The following is a 20,800-nucleotide window of genomic DNA, read 5'->3' as shown; positions in this document are numbered from 1 at the left end:
GGTAAAAGCTCTCCATTCACAGTTTGACAGACTATCGTTGCGGGGGGGGGGGGGGGGGGGGGGAGGGGGGCTACTCTATCGCCACTGGGAACGGCCGTGCGGCGCTGGCAAGTATTTTTAGCTGCTGGTGCTGCGGACTTTGCGGGCACGTGTGTTAGGGATGGTCCATGGGCACACGGGCGCGGGACACTTTGGCGTAACTTTGTGGTGGCTTCGCGCTCGTTTCTACTGGCCGGGCTGTCACACTGTTAACGAACTCTTTGTGCACAGATGCAACGTCTGCACGGCAAAGATGGGCCCTACCCAGCGCTCGCGAGCACCCCTGCAAGACTTTCGGGTGGGGGCACCTATGGAGCGTATGGGCGTGGACATTCTCGGGCCATTTCCCATCTTCGATCGCGGGAACCGGTATGTGCTGGTGGCCATGGACTACTTCACCAAGTGGCCGGAGGCATTTGCTGTTCCTGACCAGAGCGCTTCCACCACGGCTCGAGTGCTGGTGGATGAGGTGTTCAGCCGTTTTGGTGCCCCGGAGCAGTTGCACAGCGATCAGGGGCGTAACTTCGAGGCGGAGGTGTTTGCAGTGGTGTGCAAGCGCCTCGGGGTAAAAAAGACCCACACCACGCCCCTTCACCCGCAGAGTAACGGCCTCGCGGAGCGTTTCAACCGGACACTCACCACCCAGCTCGCCGTGCTTACCAGCGCCCGGCAGAAGGATTGGGACGAACATTTGCCCCTCGTGCTGTGGGCCTATCGCACAGCAGTGCAGGAGTCCTCACAGCTGACGCCAGCGGTGTTAATGTTCGGCCGACCACCGGCACGCCTGTGTAAGTTCGCCATGATGACCGGGGACGGTCACAGCTCGGGTGGGGGCAGTGTGGCGTGTGTGGGGTTTTGATTGGCTACCATCATGCTTTGCAGGAGGGATTGTTTTGTGTTCAACCTGTTGGGAAAAGGTGTTTGAGTTAGTGGCTTCGGCCAGGGGTGTGTGTGTGTTAGAGGTGTGTTTTAAGGAGGTTGAATGTGCTACTGTTGTGATTTCGTGCTATTACCAAAAATAAACTACTTCCAGCCATTTTGCATTGGGCAGCAAGGAAGCTCACCCGTCTCTTCAAGTGCCTGCTTAGTGGTGAAAAACGCTGCAATATGTATATATATATATATATATATATATATATATATATATATATATATATATATATTTACATACATACATATATATATATATATATATATATATATATATATATATATATATATATTTTTTTTTTTTTTTTAACAAAGATACTCACTTGAAAACTCACCTTTTTGTTCGGGCAAACGAAACCAACCAGCATAAATAATGCTTTCTTAGGGCACTTCGAAGGGAGAATAATTGCGATGGTATCGGTGTTATATCATTTTAAAGTGAATTTGTAATCAAAATAACCAAAAAATTAATAACCTAATATCTGAGCACCAAAACATTAATTTTTCCAAATCGCTCAAAGTGTTTGGGAAAATTTTTAGAAACTAATAGAGCGTAGGGTCGGTAACTGTGAATAGAACACACCCAGCCGCGGCAGGGAACTATGCTTCTAACCACAGGTCGAAAGCTGTAGTTCCAACCACGTAAGTTTGCGACGCTGTTTGCGAATGTTCATTTGAACTATGGTTTCGAGAGACACCGAATTGTTGAACTATGTTGGTAACGACGGAACTTGCGACCATAGTTGGCTAATAATGCTTTTGGGAAACACACCCCTGATTGTTCTGAACAGTGTAGAGTATTTTCACATGGTTCTGCTCCTCGTAAGACCTAATTTGTTACATACAAAAGTTTATATAAACAAATAAATAATCAAATATATAAAACGTTATTTACCTATTAGAGTCAAAACAACAGCAAAAATTATGCAGAAGAGGCCCTGAAAATAGGGATGTTTTTGTTTATTTAGCAATGTGGGTTTATCAGAAGGAAGTGTAAAAGTGATGTGTGTGACTGATAACAGGCTGTTAACTAAACAGTGTTTTAACTACATATGGAAAAGTATAACTTCACATATGATTAGTAATTTTCAACACGAATTTCCTTCATGTCACATGTCTTCTGAACAATGCATGTAAATATAAGACTTACAGCTTGTAAACTTAAGTCGTAACTTGGCTGACGTTAACTCTAAAGAAGTTCAATGTTAAATTCACTGTTGCTAAATTATAAAATTACACAATTTATTCCATTGCAAAATAGTTCTTTGTTTATGCAATGTCATGGCATATTGAGAGCAGAACTGATAATAGTGGATGATGATAAGGATTCTTTATTTGTTGTTTGTTTATTAGCTACATGTACAGGAGCCTTACATTAATACAAAGCTACATAACTATAGCACAATGGTTGTACAGGTCCTTCTCAAAATTAGCATATTGTGATAAAGTTCATTATTTTCTGTAATGTACTGATAAACATTAGACTTTCATATATTTTGGAAATGGGCTACAGGCGCCACATTCCCCTGGTTAAGCAGGGTGTACAGATGTACCAGATCTCAACCCCATAGAAAATCTTTGGAGGAAGTTGAAAGTCTGTGTTGCCCAGCGACAGCCCCAAAACATCACTGCACTAGAGGAGATCTGCATGGAGGAATGGGCCAAAATACCAGCAACAGTGTGTGAAAACCTTGTGAAGACTTACGGAAAATGTTTGACCTCTGTTATTGCCAACAAAGGGCATATAATAAAGTATTGAGATTAAATTTTGTTATTAACCAAATACTTTTTTTTCACCATAATTTGCAAATAAATTCTTTAAAAATCCTACAATGTGATTGTCTGGATTTTTTTGTTCTTATTTTGTCTCTCATAGTTGAGATGTACCTATGATGAAAATTACAGGCCTCTCTCATCTTTTTAAGTGGGAGAACTTGCACAATTGGTGGCTGACTAAATACTTATTTGCCCCACTGTATCAGCACATAGAAGCATCAACGTCTCAGGACCAGAATCAGCAGTGTACCTTCACCTAAATGAGAGAGGACACACATTTAAGGACAATAATTAAAAAATCTCGGATGGAGACGATTGATGCTTTAAGAGAGGTATGAAACAGGTTATCTCTGTGCGAGTGGAAAATGCTTCTTTTAACAAAAATGAAGATCTTAGGCACAACCTGTGTCTATTTTTCAAGCTGTACTTTTATCCTTCCCTAGGAACTCCTCTTCACAGATGTACTAGGAAAGCCACTCCTTAATGTTCCCCCTACTATCTCTAATTATTACATATTAATGAATCTCTCTCTATTTATGTTTTTTTAAGTAATTAAATAATGAATATTTAAGTAATATTTCATATATATTTTTTTATATTTCAGCATTTCTTCACCACATGCCAGTACTTAATTAACCTCTTCTCTAAAGTTCACACACTCTTTAAGTTCCATCATCTCCATCCATCAGTCAAGTTTCAAGATTCAATTAAATTCTTTAACTCCTAATCAAGTCTCTTCCCCTCTCCAACATGCAAATTAAAGTCAGGTTCAATCATCAATCTTTCTTCTGTGGGGACACTCACTAACACTTTTTTTATTGTCTTTGCAGAAATAGCAGGGTTTAGCAAATTTATTTGACTAATCTACGATACATGAAACTACACTACTTGAACGCACGCACGCACACACACACACACACACAAACAGTTTGGCAAGTGAAAATGAATGAAGTTATTCTAGTACTGGTTATTAGATCAACGAAAGTCACAAGAGCAGAGTCTTGGGTTTAATCTTACAGTTTAGTTATGAAACAAGCACCAACTTCAGCAAGGTATGCAGCTTTGTTTGTTTACTTGCGTTATGTTTCGTTCTCATCCGTGGGTTCGCCTCCAGTGAAGGGAATCACGGCGTTGCTGATTGGTTGGTGCGCTGTTGTAGAGATGACGTCAGTTAGGAAAGCCCTTTGGTGAAGCGTTGGTTGCCTGGTTACCGATGACTGCGCTCTGGAACTTCTCCTGAGGTTTCCTTCGTAGCGGGACTTTGGAGTTCTGGCACGAAGTCTCGTTGAGAGTTCTTGAAGAGCGGATGACGCCAGCAGCGGCGGCGCAGCGCCCGCAAGGGTGGGAGCCCGAGCTGCTTGGAAGATGTTGTAGGTTGCAGTTGTGATGATAACTTCTCTTCTTCTCCCTACTGTGGACTTCCTGAGGGTTTTTGTCCCTTGGGGGTCAGTCCGTCCCACAGGTGATTCATCCAGATGTGATTGCAGGGCTTAGCCACGCCTCACGTGGTTCCTTCTTCCGCGCATAAATTAGCCAGGTGTTTCGGCTGTCACGTGTGACCCATCCGGTTGGAGTTTTTTAATACTTTATAAAAAGCAATTTTGCATGAGCTCTGTTCATGCTACCAATTACCCATGTTCACCAACATTCTTGAAATAAAGCCAGCTTGAGATTGACACCAAACATTACATATCTTACCCACTTATTCCTTCCTTTATCTAATAAAAAGGTTTGTAAATGCTGATTACACCTTTAAAGTTATTCAGAATAATCAAACATATACAAAGAAATAAAAGGAACTGAGTAAATATATGTAAATACGTTTTGCCCTACTGGCACACTTTAAAGATGTTTAAAATAGTGTCCATGCCGTATGCCTTTGTTCATGGAAAGGCATGTCTTCCGGAGGTCAAGAGAGTGTCCAGGTGTGATGACTCCTCTTCCCCCCCAGCTCGGGGTGAAGCTGTAAAACTGTCTTCTTTGTTTACCGGATCGCCGATTTACACCCTCGGTTTCGGGGTCTACTTCAAAGCATCTGGCCTTGTGGAGTTTCTTAGTTTTACAGATGCCCCCCTTAAGATAGCAAACCAGATAAGGTTATCAGGATGGTGCCATGCATGCTGGGAGAGGGGGTTCAGGAATGTGATCCATTGACTGTTCTCTCTATGGGAGCCATGTTATTCGCTACACTATTCCACAAGCCAGGTTTCCCCTTAAAGGTAAACTTCTTCACTAGTTTAAACTTCTTTGTGAAGATATGCCTATAAAAATCTGACTTATGAAGGTGTATATCATTAGCTCAAGCATATATCACTATCTTTGAGAATCTATCTTAGCCTACAGCCCTGAGATTACTTGTTACGTTCAGTGCTCTGGCTCCTAGGATACACGTAACCACTGCTGCTGGTGACCCCAAAGGCTTAGCTAATTTTACGTGCCTCAGAGTCTCCAGATACTGTAACCAAAGTTCAACAGAAGTTAACAGATATGTGCCCACTAAATTAGAAATGTGACTTCTCATCTCTCTCTCTCTCTCTCTCTCTCTCTCTCACACACACACACACACACACACACACACACACTGTGAAAGGCAACAGGATGTGTAGAGACAGTCAAATACATCACTTCTCAGTCAGTCACTCAGTCATTACAGGAACATGATGGAGCTCAGTCCGCTCTCTGTGATGCTCTGTAAGTAAATGTTATTTTTTACTTATTGAAAAAAATATATATTATTTATGATTTTTTTAAAGAATTCTTTTAATCTATGTTTTGTTACTGTTTGTGCAGGAAAGCATAAGTGGCATTTAAATAAACAAAAGCTAATTTTACTGCAATGATTTAACAAACAAACTAATAAACAGTTAAACAAAACAAATAAATAAATGAATTATTTATTGACAAATTACCAATAATCAAAAACAACAGCAAGTTATACAGAAACAAAAATATAGACAGATTATTTTTTTTTATCTTTGTCAATTCAGCAGTGTGTGCTTAAGAGGAGGAACTGTGAAGGTGATGTGTGAGACTGATAACAGGCTTTAAACTAAACAGTCTCGCAACTTAAAAAAGGAAGTTTAGTGTTATTTTACTATTTATGACTGATAAAAAAATCATGAATTATTCAATTGAAAATTAATTCTCATGTTAGTTTATGCCATGTCAGCAAGACTGATAATACTGGATGATGATGATGATGATGAAGTTGACCTAGATGCTTTTATATATCCTTATGACTTTTTAAACTGAGAAACTAGCATAAAAACATAAATGTCATGTCTTCAAAAATATATTGTTTTGTGTGTTGACTGTGAAGATTCTTAATCAGTAATCATCCGGGTAAGGTTATCTAGAAGTTGAGACATGTTATTTAAATCTGACATTTCACTACTCATTCAAGTGGCTTCTTCAGTCTGAGGGAAATAGGTAGGATTCCACATAGGGTTAGGGTCAAATCCTCCAGGGTCAAGGATCATTGCCTACCTGAAAAGACTTGTGAGGTAAACAATGTACAAGGTGAAAGTAGAAGGAAAAATTCTTAGAGGGTAGCAGACAGAAAGAGTTGTCAAAAAACAGAATGAGAGAGAGATTGTGGATAGTTTTTAGGAAATAACATCTAGGGAGAGTCCTTAGGTTTGGCTTTCTTGGTGAACCTGTGAAGAGATCTTGTTGCTGCCATTGTTAGTGTGTATGATGATCATTGAAGAACAATCTACTATACAACATTGCTCCATTGTCGACATGTCATAAGGAACAGTCCAGGCAATGCTCATGGGTAAAATTCTCAAGTTGAACTTTTACTAGGTTCGTCCCCAGGCTGCTGACCGAGGGACAGAAGGAACATTGCATTTAAGCCTGCTAAAAACTCTCTTAGTATGCCGTTGGTGACCCAACCTTTATGTCAAGTACCACCGGTGACAAAGCTCGGGTGCACAGTTACGGCCTTGAGATGAAGCAACAGTCTTTACAGTGGAAGAGCCCATCATCATCATGACTAAAAATGAGAGTCAGGTCTACAGTGCCAACCTCAAACGCGCAGTGCCGAACTTTTATCAGCACATCACCTGCCCCACCAGGGGCGAAAGGACACTGGATCATTGCTACACTACGGTCAAGGACGGCTACAAGGCACAATCTCGCCCTCCGTTTGGCAAATCCGACCACGCCGCCATCTTCCTTATGCCAAAATACAAACAAAGGCTGAAACAGGAAGTTCCGGTTCACAGGGAGGTCGTGCACTCGATGACGCAGACTGGGACATGTTCCGAAACAGCTCCGATGATGACGTCAGCGTATTTACGGAAGCGGTTGTGGGATTCATTGGGAAACTAGCGGATAATACCGTGGAGAAAAAGACTATCAGAACGTTTCCCAACCATGAGCCGTGGGTGGATAAAACCATCCACGACGCTCTGAAATCTTGCTGCCTACAACACGGGACTCGCGTCGGCGGACATGGAACCGTACAAGGCTGCGTCATACAGCGTCTGGAAGGCGGTAAAAGAGGCGAAGCAGCGCTACAAGGGGGAAACTAGAGTCACAACTCCAACAGAGTGACTTTAGGAGCCTGTGGCAGGGATTAAGGACAATTACAAACTATAAAGCACCAACATCTGGTATGACGAACGCGGACGTGACTCTGGCAGATGAGCTGAACACTTTCTCTGTTTGCTTCGAGGCTGCAGCTAAAGAAGCTAGTGATACTAATGCTAGCGGCGCTAACGGCTGCAGACAGGAAGTCACTGCCAGCACCGGAAGCGCGTTCATCATCACAGAGCATGACGTGAGGAGAGCCCTCAAGAGAGTGAACACCAGGAAAGCAGCAGGACCAGATGGCATCTCAGGCCATATTCTCAGAGCCTGCGCAGACCAGCTAGCACCTGTGGTTACTGAGATATTCAACATCTCTTTATCTCAGTCGGTGATCCCCACATGCTTCAAAGAGTCTATTATTGTTCCTGTCCCAAAGAAACCACATCCTGCTTCACTCAATGACTATCGCTTTGTAGCTCTCACCTCAGTAGTGATGAAATGCTTTGAACGCCTGGTCAGAGACTTCATCATCTCTTTACTACCCGACCCACTGGACCCACTACAGTTCGCATACCGTCCAAATCGTTCCACAGACGATGCCATCTCTCATCTACTCCACACATCACTCACTCACCTGGACACTCGGAGGGGGAATTATGTTAAAATGCTCTTTATTGACTACAGCTCTGCATTTAATACCATAATTCCCTACACACTCACCACCAAGTTGGAGCACCTGGGACTCAGCTCATTTATGTGTCAGTGGATCTCCAACTTCCTAACTGGCAGACCACAGGCAGTAAGGATGAGCGGACATGTCTCAGCCTCCATCACTCTCAGCACTGGAGCCCCCCAGGGGTGTGTTCTGAGCCCCCTGCTGTACTATTTGTACACATATGACTGTGTGGCCACTACCAGCTCCGCCACCATCATTAAATTTGCTGACGACACCGTCGTGGTGGGCCTGATCTCTGATAACAACGAGACGGCCTACCTGAAGGAGATTGGAAATCTGGAGAACTGGTGCCAGAGGAACAACCTCCTTTTAAACGTCAGTAAGACAAAGGAGCTGATAGTGGACTTCAGCACTAAGCAGGAGAGGAACTAACAGACCCCCGTAATCAACGAGAGCCCAGTGGAGAGAGTGGACAGCTTCAAATACATTTACATTTACATTTAGGCATTTGGCAGACGCTCTTATCCAGAGCGACTTACATTTTTATCTCATTACACATCTGAGCAGTTGAGGGTTAAGGGCCTTGCTCAAGGGCCCAATAGTGGCACCTTGGTGGTTGTGGGGTTTGAACCTGGGATCTTCCGAACCGTAGTCCAATGCCTTAACCACTGAGCTACCCCTGGCCCCTCGGTGTTCACATCACGCAGGACCTGTCATGGTCCTGTCACATCAACACCGTGGTGAAAAAGTTATTAACCTAGTTAACCCAGTGTAAGTATGTATCCAATGTTGTAAACATTAAAGCACTTTTTGTAAGTCGCTCTGGATAAGAGCGTCTGCCAAATGCCTAAATGTAAATGTAAATGTAAATGTAAAAAGGCCCGGCGGCGTCTCTACCACCTCAGACACTTGAGAGACTTCCGACTGCCCTCCAAGGTGCTCAGGAACTTTTACTCCTGCACCATAAAGAGCATCCTGACGGGAAACATCTCAACCTGGTTCGGGAACAGCACCATGCAGGACAGACGAGCTCTACAGAGGGTGGTGCGATCAGCTGAGCGCATCATCCGCACCGAGCTCCCTGACCTGCACTTAATCTACAGCAGGCGGTGCTGGACCAAGGCCAGGAAGATTTTGAAGGACCTCAGCCATCCCAACAATGGACTGTTCTCTCTGTTGAGGTCAGGAAAGCGATTCCGCTACCTGAAGGCCAACACAGAGAGACTGAGGAGGAGCTTCTTCCCACAGGCGATATGGTCTCTCAATCACACCACCACACAGTACTGACACACATATGGTCTTTACACACATACACTGGACATTCTGGACATTCGTTTACACTAGTGGTCACTGCACAACTACACCTGGTGGTCACAAGTCACAAATCACTTTAAATAAATCACTTTTTAAGCATTTTTTTGCACGGCACTAGACACTTTAAATATGTGAATTGCACAAACAGTGGACATTACATTACCATTACAACTACCATTTCATACAAAAATTACATAAATATACCTACCCGTTCAGCTGCTCGTATTGTTTTACATTTCGTTATACATTCTTCAAATATTTTCTATATTGTGTATTTTTGTCGTACAGGTATTTATTTATTTATTTAACTTTAGTTTTTATATTTTATTTTATTCTTTTCTAGTTTTATTTACCCTATATTTTAATTCTCATATTAGTCTTCTATTTTAGGTCATGAGCAGTTGTCTAAGCATTTCACTGCATATCGTACTGTGTATGACTGTGTATGTGACAAATAATTTTTTTTTTTTTTTTACATCTTAACCATCTACACTTGTGTGAGAGCACATCAGTGTGTCCATTATGGGAAGTGTTTGATCATGCATGTAATATGTTAAATCTTTAAACCATGTGTTCTGTTTCTGTTCTTATTCAGTGTTAGTTTCACTTATACCAGTGACATCTGCTCAAGGTGAGTGTACTTTTTTTGTGCATGTTTAATTCGAAGGTTGTGTTTTGTGCAATACCCTGCAGTGTTTGTCAGTTAGTTTCATTAATATTATCTCATATCTGTAAGGAGAATAAGCTACTTGAACATAGTTATGTCAGAGAAAAGTAGACTGGATGTGTGTGAATGTGCAATTTTATTCAATAAATAATTAAACATTAAACAAACAAAAACAAATCTTAAGCACAGGAAACTAGCAAAAGCTTTAGCAGAGACACAAGCAGAACCACCGAGAACGCTGATAGTCTTAATAATAATCTTAGTGTGATACTTTAGATCACACATATTTACATAAATCCATTATTTAAAATTGTATATTTGCCAGCAATTATATTGTTTATAGGGTTATGTGAATTTACTTTTTACTTCTTTACTTTATACTACTCCTATTGACAGCATATTGTTTTATAGGGAGTACTAAAGCTGTGGTGTATATAAACACTGATACACATCTGTACAGTGGAGAGACAGTACATTTCAGATGTGACATACAGGGAGAAGAAGACGCTAATTGGAAATACAAGTGGTATAAGAATAATAAGATTTTACGGGAACAGAAAAAACAGTTTAATATTGGACCTGTTGAAGTCTCCAGCAGTGGTAACTACACGTGCAGAGGACAGAGACGTGGCTCTCAAAGCTCAGTGATCAGTGATCCTGTTACACTGACTGTATCAGGTGAGTCTGTGGCAACAGGATTATTAGAAGACATGCTTATAAACTATATAAACTATATAAACTATATAAACTAGTAGACATATTTATGATTATTTATATGGTCAGCCCTGAACTACTTTCATAAGGCCAACTCCTTGCCCTCTTTTAAAGTTTGGACCCTGATGTGTATTGTAAAAATGTACAATAAATTAAAAGCAGTTAAAGTTTTATTTAGTATGCCTATAACATAAACAAATTTAAAAAACCTAGTGATTAAAAAAATGTGACTCTTTAACTAATACACCTCAAATACCCCAATATATAAATAAGACATTTAATTAAAAAATGTAATCTCTAATAGAGATCATGTTAACTAATCTAAAATACATACACATGCTACACAACTGCCTGCAAGAAATAGTTTAATTTTAGTTTAAGTTTAATTTTTTATAAAATATTTTTTTATAATTTTTTATTTCAGTAATTTTGTTGCAGGGTCTTAACTTGTGTGTCTCTGATGTTTGTTGAGTCATACTAAAACCATTTAAATAATAAGAAGGGTTTTGGTAAAATTGTCATGGATGGTGGTGGAAGGATGCAGGACTTCAATAGGAATAAAAACAAGCAAACTAATGAAAACTGGAGGTTAGACTTATTAGGTTCAAAACACAATTCAATAAACCATGGTCACCAAAACAGAAGTCGTTTCCATGCTCAGTTTAGATACACATTCAATTTAGATAAAATATGAACACCAGTGTCAACATAAAGTCCTAGAAAACCTCAAGAGTCCCTGGTGTTAAATGTCTCTAGAGTGTCCAGGGGTTTTCCCTAAATAAATATATATATATATACTTTGGCTGTAGTCGTGACTTTATTGCAGTAATGTGTTATTCTGGCATGTAGTTACAGTCATGTAACATCATAGTGTATTTAGTTTTATATTTGTTTTATATACTGCATGATTTTTCTTTCTTATTAATATAAATATAATATAATACAAATATAATATTTATTATTTGTACTTAATTCTTACCTCGGTATTTGGTGTGACATCAGGCAGTTGAAAAGATTATCCTAGTATATAAAGTAAATGTACAGATTTAAGTATGTTTTTGTATTTCCTGTGTAACAGAGAGAACATGGACAGTACTGAGTGTATCTCCACAGAGCTGGCTGACTGAAGGAGACTCAGTGACTCTAAACTGTGAGGTTACAGACTCCTATACAAACTGGACATTCAGATGGTACAGAGAGATTCCTGACAGCTATTTTGTTTACCGTATATTCAAACTCTCAGACAGCAGCAGAGGATCTGGAGGCTCCTACACTCTCAGTCCTGCTGCTCGTAATCACACAGGAGTTTATATGTGCAGAGGATGGAGAGAAGAACAACCCTTACATACAGAGCGCAGCAATCAACAACCACTTTGGATCATTGGTGAGGAAAAATATTAACAGCAATGTCTTTGAATATAAGATATATAAGATATGATATACACTTGTATATTAAAGTGAATTTACCATATAAGAAATAATGGAAACTCTATGATTTGTTCCACAACCTAAAAATATCCATTTGAAAATAATTAATACAAAATTATTTAAGTAAAAAAAAAAAAAAATACTTTACTTTTAAAAAGAATAGTGGCTATAGTAGTTGAGACCAGATAGAGAAAAGTAGGAAGGGGGGAAGGGGGCTGGTTGGTAAGACAACTTTTACACACACATTCACGTGCACACAGACACATATGCACACACTGGATTACCAATAGAGTCACTTAACCAAGCGCATATGCACACAGACAGACACATGGAAACATGTGGGGGCTTGCTGCTGTGTAGGATGGCTTTCACACACACACACACACACACACACACACACACACACACACACACACACACCAGTTTACTGAATAGAGACCCACTCTCACACAAGTGTGCAGGTGACACAAAATAAAAGATGCTGTACATGCACACACATATATGCACAGTGTTATAGTAACAATACACGCGCGCACAAATGTTGACTATACAAGTGACGCACACGCATTGAGCCCGAGCATGAGGGACAATTACCCGCAAATCTGCATTGTGAGAGAGAGAAAAAACATTTAGTTTGTTTACGTGCTGCTTAGCGTCAAAACAAGAAGCACATTTGTACTCAATAATACTTGGTACTCGTATATCAAGACTTGCACGCTCGCAAACCAGGTTACTCGCCATCCATATATATATTATATAAACCCTATGAGTAAGGAATGTTTGAGACAGTTGAAAAGGCCTATGCACTGGTATTAGATTATTCTCATCCAAATATAATTGTTTTAGTTAAATGGATGTTTAATGCAAATTACTTTAACAGTTAAAATATAAAATATTTAGTTAGAAAACTATGTAATGTTGTGCGTTTAAGGTGAATCTCCTCCAGTCTCTCTGATCATCAATCCCAACAGAACTCATCACTCTATTAATGACTCTCTCTCTCTGAGCTGTGAGAACGAGAGTCACCTTAGTAGATGGACAGTGAGACGATACACAGAGAGTGAGGGGGTGTCAACCTGTTTAATGTGGGGATCCGTAACAAGATCTACATCTACATGTAAAATCAGCTCTCTCAACACATCCTACACTGGAGTTTACTGGTGTGAGTCTAAATCTGGAGAAAACAGTAATCCTGTCAACATCACAGTGTATGGTGAGTCTTCTCTATTTTTTTAAAGTGCAAAATATTCAGAAACCTGAGTTTCCAACTGGGAGAACTGTTTATCAAAAGACACTTAATTACTTTATCTCAGTAATAATTAGAACATTATTTACAAAAACAAGAACAGAACTTTATAGTCTAGCTTCTCTCATGCGCTGAATCAACTACAGTAAAACAGGAAAAACCCTAAATGAGGCTGGAATCTTTCATTTTCATCCAATTCAACGCCACAAAACTCAACCACACTAATTCATTCCACTGTGAAATGAAGTAGTAGTGTATATTTTCTGTTCTGTCCCTGTCAAACCCCTGGTCTGACCTTTAAGATTTTCTTTTTTTCCCTCTCTCTCCTTGTATCTTATGTTGTTTACATGTCTATTCAAGCACATGGCATTTGTTTTGATCCTTTGCCATGTGTCCGTGTCTCTGTGACATCACCACCATCCCTCCCACTTCCTGTTTATTACTCTATCAAGATGATTTTACTCACCTGTTTCCCTCGTTTTCAGAGTAATTATTCGCCCTATTAATTTCCTCTTGTCTGTTGTTTTGTGTCAGATCGTTGTCACATGTCGCTAGCCATATCTCCTGCCTGTTTCGTGTCCTGTCTAGTCCTGTATGTGTAGTTTATTTTGGCTCCAAGCCAGTATCCTCCTGTTTTGTTTTTTCACATTTTTCCCCCTTCTCTCCCGGTGTTTTTGTCTTTTTTTGGACTGGGTCCTGTTTTCCTCTTCTTAGTTTGTGCTGCGCTGCAGTTTCCCAAGCCCGAAGCCAGCTTGCTCTCGCCCTTTTTTTTGCGGCCGTGCAGTTCAGCAAACTTCAGTCCTATCGAAGAAACTACAGCCACGTCTCCTCGTTTTGACTAAAAAGATCAGTGCAGCTTGTTTCTGATTTTATTATTTAATATTGTTATTATTTTTTTGTTAGTTTTTTTTCTGCCTGAATCAAGGCATCTCTACAACCAATAACATATTAAAGGAGACCTGCTCGTGTGTCCGTTCTGATTCCCTGACAGCCCATCCTGTGACGGAGGGAAATTAAGTGACTCCAAACTGTTTATATCTCAACATTAATTCCTAAAATCTCTGAGCTGATTTCTATAAAGATGGATCAGTTCTCCAGACACAGACTACAGGAGAGATGATCATCCATAATGTCTCGAAGTTAGATGGAGATATCTAACACAGTGAACACTCAGAGAGAGGAGAGTCACTGAAAAAGCTGGTCTTAGTCTATACGTAACATAACCTGCTGAGTTCTGCATCTCCATATAACATGGTGCTTAGTTCATGAAAAGCTGTGTACAATATGGAGTGTGTTCACATGCGGTAGAATGTATTAGTGTAAATGCATTTGTTTCTCCTTCAGTTTGGGCTAAAACATTCCAAACAGTTTATCAAAAATAAAGTGCCATTATAATTATTCCTATCTTCTGTACCAGATCCATCACATGTAGAAGCTCCATTCTCAGTGCTCATGCTGATCAGTAGTGTAGTGACGGCCTCTCCATATCTGCTGGTGACCATCATTTTGCTGATCAAATGTTACAGAGCTCGAGGTGAAAACTCTTTCAGTATATCTCTGTACACATAATTAGTGACATAATGTGACATAATGAATGACACTGACTATATACAATATGACTAGGACAGGGGTCGGCAATTCGCGGCTCGAGTGGCTCCCTGTGGCTTTGGCAAAGAATAATGAGTATTTATCTTAAATCTATTTATTAGCTTATTTAAATGTAATTAAAAATTTTGAAGATTATGGTGATCTTGAAACATTAAAATAAAACATGTTTAAGTATTTGTCGCTCAAAATATGCATCACAATCACCTATGTGCGACACCTGCCGGCACGTGATTTATTGAACTTTTCGAGGCCTGACCTGCGTTCTGTTCCGAATTGTACTTCACAGAGTGCTCCCTACTCCTTGCTCCATTTGCAGTGAATTTCAGTAAAGGGAACTTCCCCTGACAAAACAAAGTCAAGAGCGCTGACGTCACTTCCTCCGTATTATTGATTATAATAATTGATTAAAGACGTACCGAGATTTATTAAATTATTTACAGATTACTAGACTATATAATATTAATGATTTCTTGACTTAATTAAAGTTTACATTAATGTGTCATATTAATATGATGTCATTATCGATAATAATGATAATAAATATATTTTTAAAAAAATGTAGCTTCTTTTTTTGGTTGACAGCTGTTTGCACAAAAAAGGATGACGGCACACAGAAGCAAATGGCCTTTTTTGGTTTGCTGCAGGTGGATAATTAATTCTCTTAAGTGTACAGAGAGTACAGAGCCCCCTAGGGGTTATGTAGTACAAAAAAAATAAAAATAAAAAAATACAGAGCGCGCAGATTAATAATTTACGTACGTGAAATAATAAACCAAGGAGGACAAATAGACATTATTTTATTTGAAAGTAAGATTTTGTTTTCTTTGTGGCAGTTTATTGATTACATACTGTAAATGTAACACACTATAGTTTTTTTTTTATACATAGCATAAGGGAAAAAAAAAAATATATATATATATATATATATATATATATATATATATATATATATATATATATATATTTGTTATCATTTTAGATGTCAAAAGGGTTTTGTGGATCCCGGTGTTTTCTTTTCTGTGGGAAATGTGTTTAAAAAGTTGCCAACCCCTGAACTAGAGTAAAAATTTGTCTGTCTATGTACTGTGTTACTATTATCCTTATTACCTTGCTACATTAGCAAAACATGGGCTAGTGCAATCATAATTTTACTACATTTCTGAAATAATCTGTCTCTTACTTATCTACCTCTGCATACCTTAAGTAAGCTATAAGTTTGGCTTGTGCAATAATATCTGTCCCTCTAATTAGCAATTCATAAATGTACACCTGTCCAATGTACATACAGTAGCTTTTCTAATTGCACCATTTTAGAACTTGCACTCCTCATTTCATTGTACATGGTATAATGCCAATAAAATCTATTATTGCAAATGTTCTTTATCATAAGCCAACTACTCATTAAGCTATTAAAAATGACTAAATGTGTGATGTTCATTTTCTAACACTTTTTTTTCTAAACCATTGTAGCTTTTTTACTTTACTTTACCCTTCAAACTGTGTTTAGGATGAATTTAAATGCAGTTTGGCTGGCTTCATGGTACAAACATCTTTTATGAACCTGCTACAAAAGTGACCTTCTTAATTTCTTTAACAGCTCAAACTGATGGAGAGAGAACCGAGAATGCGGTCATAGAGGAGTGAGCAAAGTCGCTGTATAAAAAGGGGTTACAATGCTATGTACCATTGTATGATAACAACAACAATGTTTTTGCTTAAATGTTATGCTTTTGACTCTGCGTCTTTGTTTCTCATTTGTCTTTGTACCTCACCATCGCATGACATTTATTGTGGTCCCCACATTTACTTTCTCAATAATAATAATAATAATAATAATAATAATAATATTAATAATAATTTATAGTGTGTTGGTTGAACTTTGCTGTTGACAAATGACTTAATGATAAAATCTCTTAGCGAGTATGTTTGAGATTTCAAAAAGTGTGCTATTCGACTATAAATTATAACAGTATTCCTGCTAATTATTTAGGTGTCCATTGTCTACAGCATCCTCACAATGTATTTTTTCTATATTCTTTGACTTTAACTGTAGTTGTGTGGTGAGATTTGTGGATTTAGTAAATATTAATTTTAGAACAGCAAAACCCTATGTTTGCTAATACTTCTATGTGAATGAAATTAGCACAACATTGTGTATCATGCAATATCAATAGTAACGTTAATAGTAGGATATGTTTAGTGGAATGTGTATCAGATGACACTGAAAGTGACGCTGATGCCAGTTTCTTAACAAACTGAAAAATAAATAAATAACTAAATAAATAAAAATCAATTTTTGTGACAAATAAAAGCTTCTTATTATTGATATTCTGGCTCTTCATGCTTAGAGGAGGCACACAAGAGAGAGATTGAAGAATGATGATTACAAATCTGCTGAATCTCCAATCAACTATCACGTATCATGAGACATGAGTTTTCCCCAGACTGCTAAATTAGATTAGAAAATATTCTAAACTAAAATGCATATTTAATTAATTTTAGTTGAAATCATTAACAAATTATTTGTTCTCCACTGCCACATAAAGAAAGTTCCTACATCAAGCCAAGACACTGTTGAACTGGCAGTGTATTTCCATTTAGTTTTTACAGAGTGAAAAGAGTAAAAGAGATATCAATGAATTGTCTATGTAAAAGTTGCACTCTACAAAGTGATTTGTGCAAGTTTCATACTCTCGCTTACATTCTCTAATGGCTCTTCTGAACCCATAAATTTTTAATGCTGCTAAAGAGCTATTCCTAAAAAAAAACACCTATAGAATTTCATAATGTTCTTATGTAGATCCATTCACAGTACCAAAAAATCCATCGCAATTCAAATAATCCTTATGGACTGTGAATCAAAAAAAAAAAAAATTGATTTGGTTTGGCTTTTTTTATAGTAGATATTTGATAATATTAGTATTCCTGGTATAATGTGAGGGCTGGAGGTTCTGCTATTATAAAATATCTTTTGCACTTATTTAAAGAACGTTTTCTTTATTTGGACAATAAAGCAATTTAAGTAGAATTTCCTTGTTATGTGGTAAACAAGGTCTGTCAACTTTAAATAAAAAGGGTGCTACTCAGCTATGCACTTCATCAGGTCACATTCTTGAAGATCTCTTGTTCCATGATTCTAATAAAAGTTAGGTCTTCACTCAAAAGTGCAATTATATTGCCATTCCATTTTTTTTTAAATCTCTAACAATCTCAAATCCTCTTGATCAGTTTAGTTGAAATGAAATCAATAAGTCATGCAAGCAAATTTTTTTTTTAAGTTTTATGACAAAGACAGATTTTTCTTTCTTAAGATTTTTTCCTTTTCCTGTTTTTTTTTTTTTTTTCTCTTCCTATTTTTTCCACCCAAGTCCCATTAGGCCATATATTTCTTGCAGAATAAAAGTCCCTCCAGTGTTTTTTTTTTTTTTTTTTTTTTCCACGGCTTAGTACAGGGGTGAGTGATGGTGGCATCGTTTTATAGTAACTGGTTATCTGCTGGATGGTAGGTGACCAGTGTGCTCCAGTCATGCTGACTTATTTCACCCCAAATCATTAGTGAATTGTGAGGGAGTCACAAAGTAAGTGGATACTCTATAAAGTTGAATTATTTTATTTAAACAGTTTTGAATGAAATAAATTTGAATATAAACAGACGTGTCCACTAAATAAAAAATGTAACTTTCCATTTCTTTCTCTCACACACATACACACAAACAGTGAAAGGCAACAGGAAGTGTAGAGACAGTCAAACACCTCACTTCTCAGTCAGTCGGTCAGTCATTACACGATGGAGCTCAGTCTACTCTCTGTCATGCTCTGTAAGTAAATGTTCTTTTTAACTTATTGTAAAAAAAGACTTATAACCCACTTTTAAATGTTTTCTTGCTGTACATGCAGAAAAACATGAGTAGAATTTGAATAAACAAATGAAAATTTTACAACAGTGATTAATATGTTTTAACTGACAATAGTTTTGTAAGGACATATTTGATGCCTCTACACTGTTTTATGGCTTTTCATTTCAGTGCTGTCAGAAAACACTTACTGTGTTTTAGAGGGGTCAAATTACAGGTTTAAACCAGTTTATGATTTCTTTCATTACAACATGACATAAGGTTGTTACAATAATGACATGGTAAATGCACACATTAATCACAGCTAAAGGCAGTCCATCAAAACAAAACATTACTTTTGGCCCGGCAGGATATGTTTATAAAAATAAATGTTATTTACCAATTAATCTAAAAACAAGATCAAGTAAATTTGCAAGTAGAGGTCCTTAAAATTACGTTTTTTTTTTTAATCTTTTTTTTATCTTAGTCTATTCAGCAATGTGGGTTTAGCAGGAGGATGTGTAAAGGTGATCTGTGAGGCTGATAACAGGGTTATAAATAAACAGTTTCATAACTAAAAAAAGGAAGTTTAGTGTTCATTTACTGTTAATAGATGATCCAAAAATGCAAATTTATTCTATTGAAAAATATTTTTTTTATTTTATGTCATGTCATATTTATAGAGCAGAACTGATAATACTGGTTGATAAAGTAGTTATAAATTGACCTAGAGGCTTTTTTGAGGAGCATTTTTGAAGATCTGATATCTCCTATTTACCTACATGATAGTTAACTATTAACCTAGTTAACCCAGTGTAAGTATCTATCCAGTGATGTAAACTTTAAAGATTTTTTTTTGCAAGTCATTCTAGATAAGAGCGTCCGCCAAATCCCTACATTTAATGTAAATGTAAATGTTTCACTTGGCTTCTTCAGTTTGAGGGAAGTAGGTAGGATTCCACATGTTCATGTCCTCCAGGGTCAAGGATCATCACTTGCCTGAAAAGACTTCTTAGATGAACAATAGACAAGGTGAAAGTAGAATAGAAAGTCATTACAGAGTAGGAGATAGAAAGAGTTGTAAAGAAGACACCAGAAATAATAAGAGATTAGGGATAGAATAGGGAAATAACAACCAGTGAGAGTAGTGGGAGAGCTTAGGTGTGACTTTCCTGGTGAACCTGTAAAGAGATCTTTTTGCTGCCATTTTCAGGATGTACAGTACAGTATCATGATCATTGGAGCTCAATTCACAACACTGCTGTAAGGGTCCTCCACTAGAGGTCACTGTTTTTATTTTGTAGTTTTTGTTGGCCGACTCAGTTTCCCAGCAGGCACCTCGGTCAGGTGAGGCAGTGCACACCTGAACCGAGGTAGCCATCAATCAATCTATAAATAGCTGTTTAGACTGGGAAACTGGGTCGAGCATTTTTGGTAACACCACTGTCATTTGTGTGGGCATTTTGTTCTGTTTTGTTATTTGTTTAGTTTGTACTTTGATTTTAGTTGTGTTGACTTGGGCTCTCTTATTGGCAATGTTTCTGTGTATCTTGTGTGTGTCTGTGTTAGTGGAGCTGATTCAGTCCTGTCCTCCTGTGTTCTTGTGTTTAGCTAGAGCAGGTAAGTAGTTAGGTGTGTGTTAGGCTAGGAGCGTGTTTAGCTAAGATCTATGTTGAGTTACAGTAACTAGCATGCTTCTAGCCATAGCCCCTTGGTGTCTCTAGCTGTCCTGTGTTTCCTCTCCCCCTAGTGTCCCAGTGCGCCTAGCTTCAGAGTGCTGCCCCTCCTAGCTTTGGAGTACCGACTAGCTTGTTAGTGCCGCCTCGCTTAGTCTTGGAGGGCTGCCTCGCCTAGCCACTGGGTATCCTCTGTCTATGTTTCTGTGTCCCCATTCCCTAGTGTGTGTTAAGCTATTAGGTAAGTGTAGCTTAGTGCATGTTGGGGCTAAAGACATGCTTAGCTAGGTGTATGTGTAGCTAACTGCCATGGTTAAGCACTGCTTAACCATGTTTAGCTAAAAGCCATGCCTAGCT

General features: G+C 38.4%; 1 protein-coding gene across 1 annotated transcript; it reads left to right on the top strand.

Moving 5' to 3' along the window:
• The first annotated feature begins 799 nt into the window (after positions 1-799).
• On the top strand, positions 800-20,534 carry LOC128512962 (leukocyte immunoglobulin-like receptor subfamily B member 1). The gene is made up of 6 exons (XM_053486560.1): positions 800-866; positions 9,867-9,902; positions 10,350-10,616; positions 11,731-12,036; positions 13,012-13,293; positions 20,518-20,534. Exons 1-6 carry the CDS (start codon positions 800-802, stop codon positions 20,532-20,534), a joined length of 975 nt encoding a protein of 324 aa, XP_053342535.1.
• The last annotated feature ends 266 nt before the right edge of the window (positions 20,535-20,800 follow it).

This window comes from Clarias gariepinus, chromosome 1 (genome assembly GCF_024256425.1).
Source record: "Clarias gariepinus isolate MV-2021 ecotype Netherlands chromosome 1, CGAR_prim_01v2, whole genome shotgun sequence".
Lineage (NCBI taxonomy): Eukaryota > Metazoa > Chordata > Actinopteri > Siluriformes > Clariidae > Clarias > Clarias gariepinus.
Note: the sequence above shows the minus strand (reverse complement) of the source record. Positions and strands in the feature narration are given on the sequence as shown.

Bases quoted from the DNA above. Each gene is read 5' to 3' on its own strand.
- LOC128512962 (XM_053486560.1), top strand. From the start codon at position 800: ATGTTCGGCCGACCACCGGCACGCCTGTGTAAGTTCGCCATGATGACC. The intron at 867-9,866 runs GTGGGGGCAGTG...GTTCTTATTCAG, and splicing joins CGGGGACGGTCACAGCTCGG to TGTTAGTTTCACTTATACCA. The intron at 12,037-13,011 runs GTGAGGAAAAAT...TGTGCGTTTAAG, and splicing joins ACAACCACTTTGGATCATTG to GTGAATCTCCTCCAGTCTCT.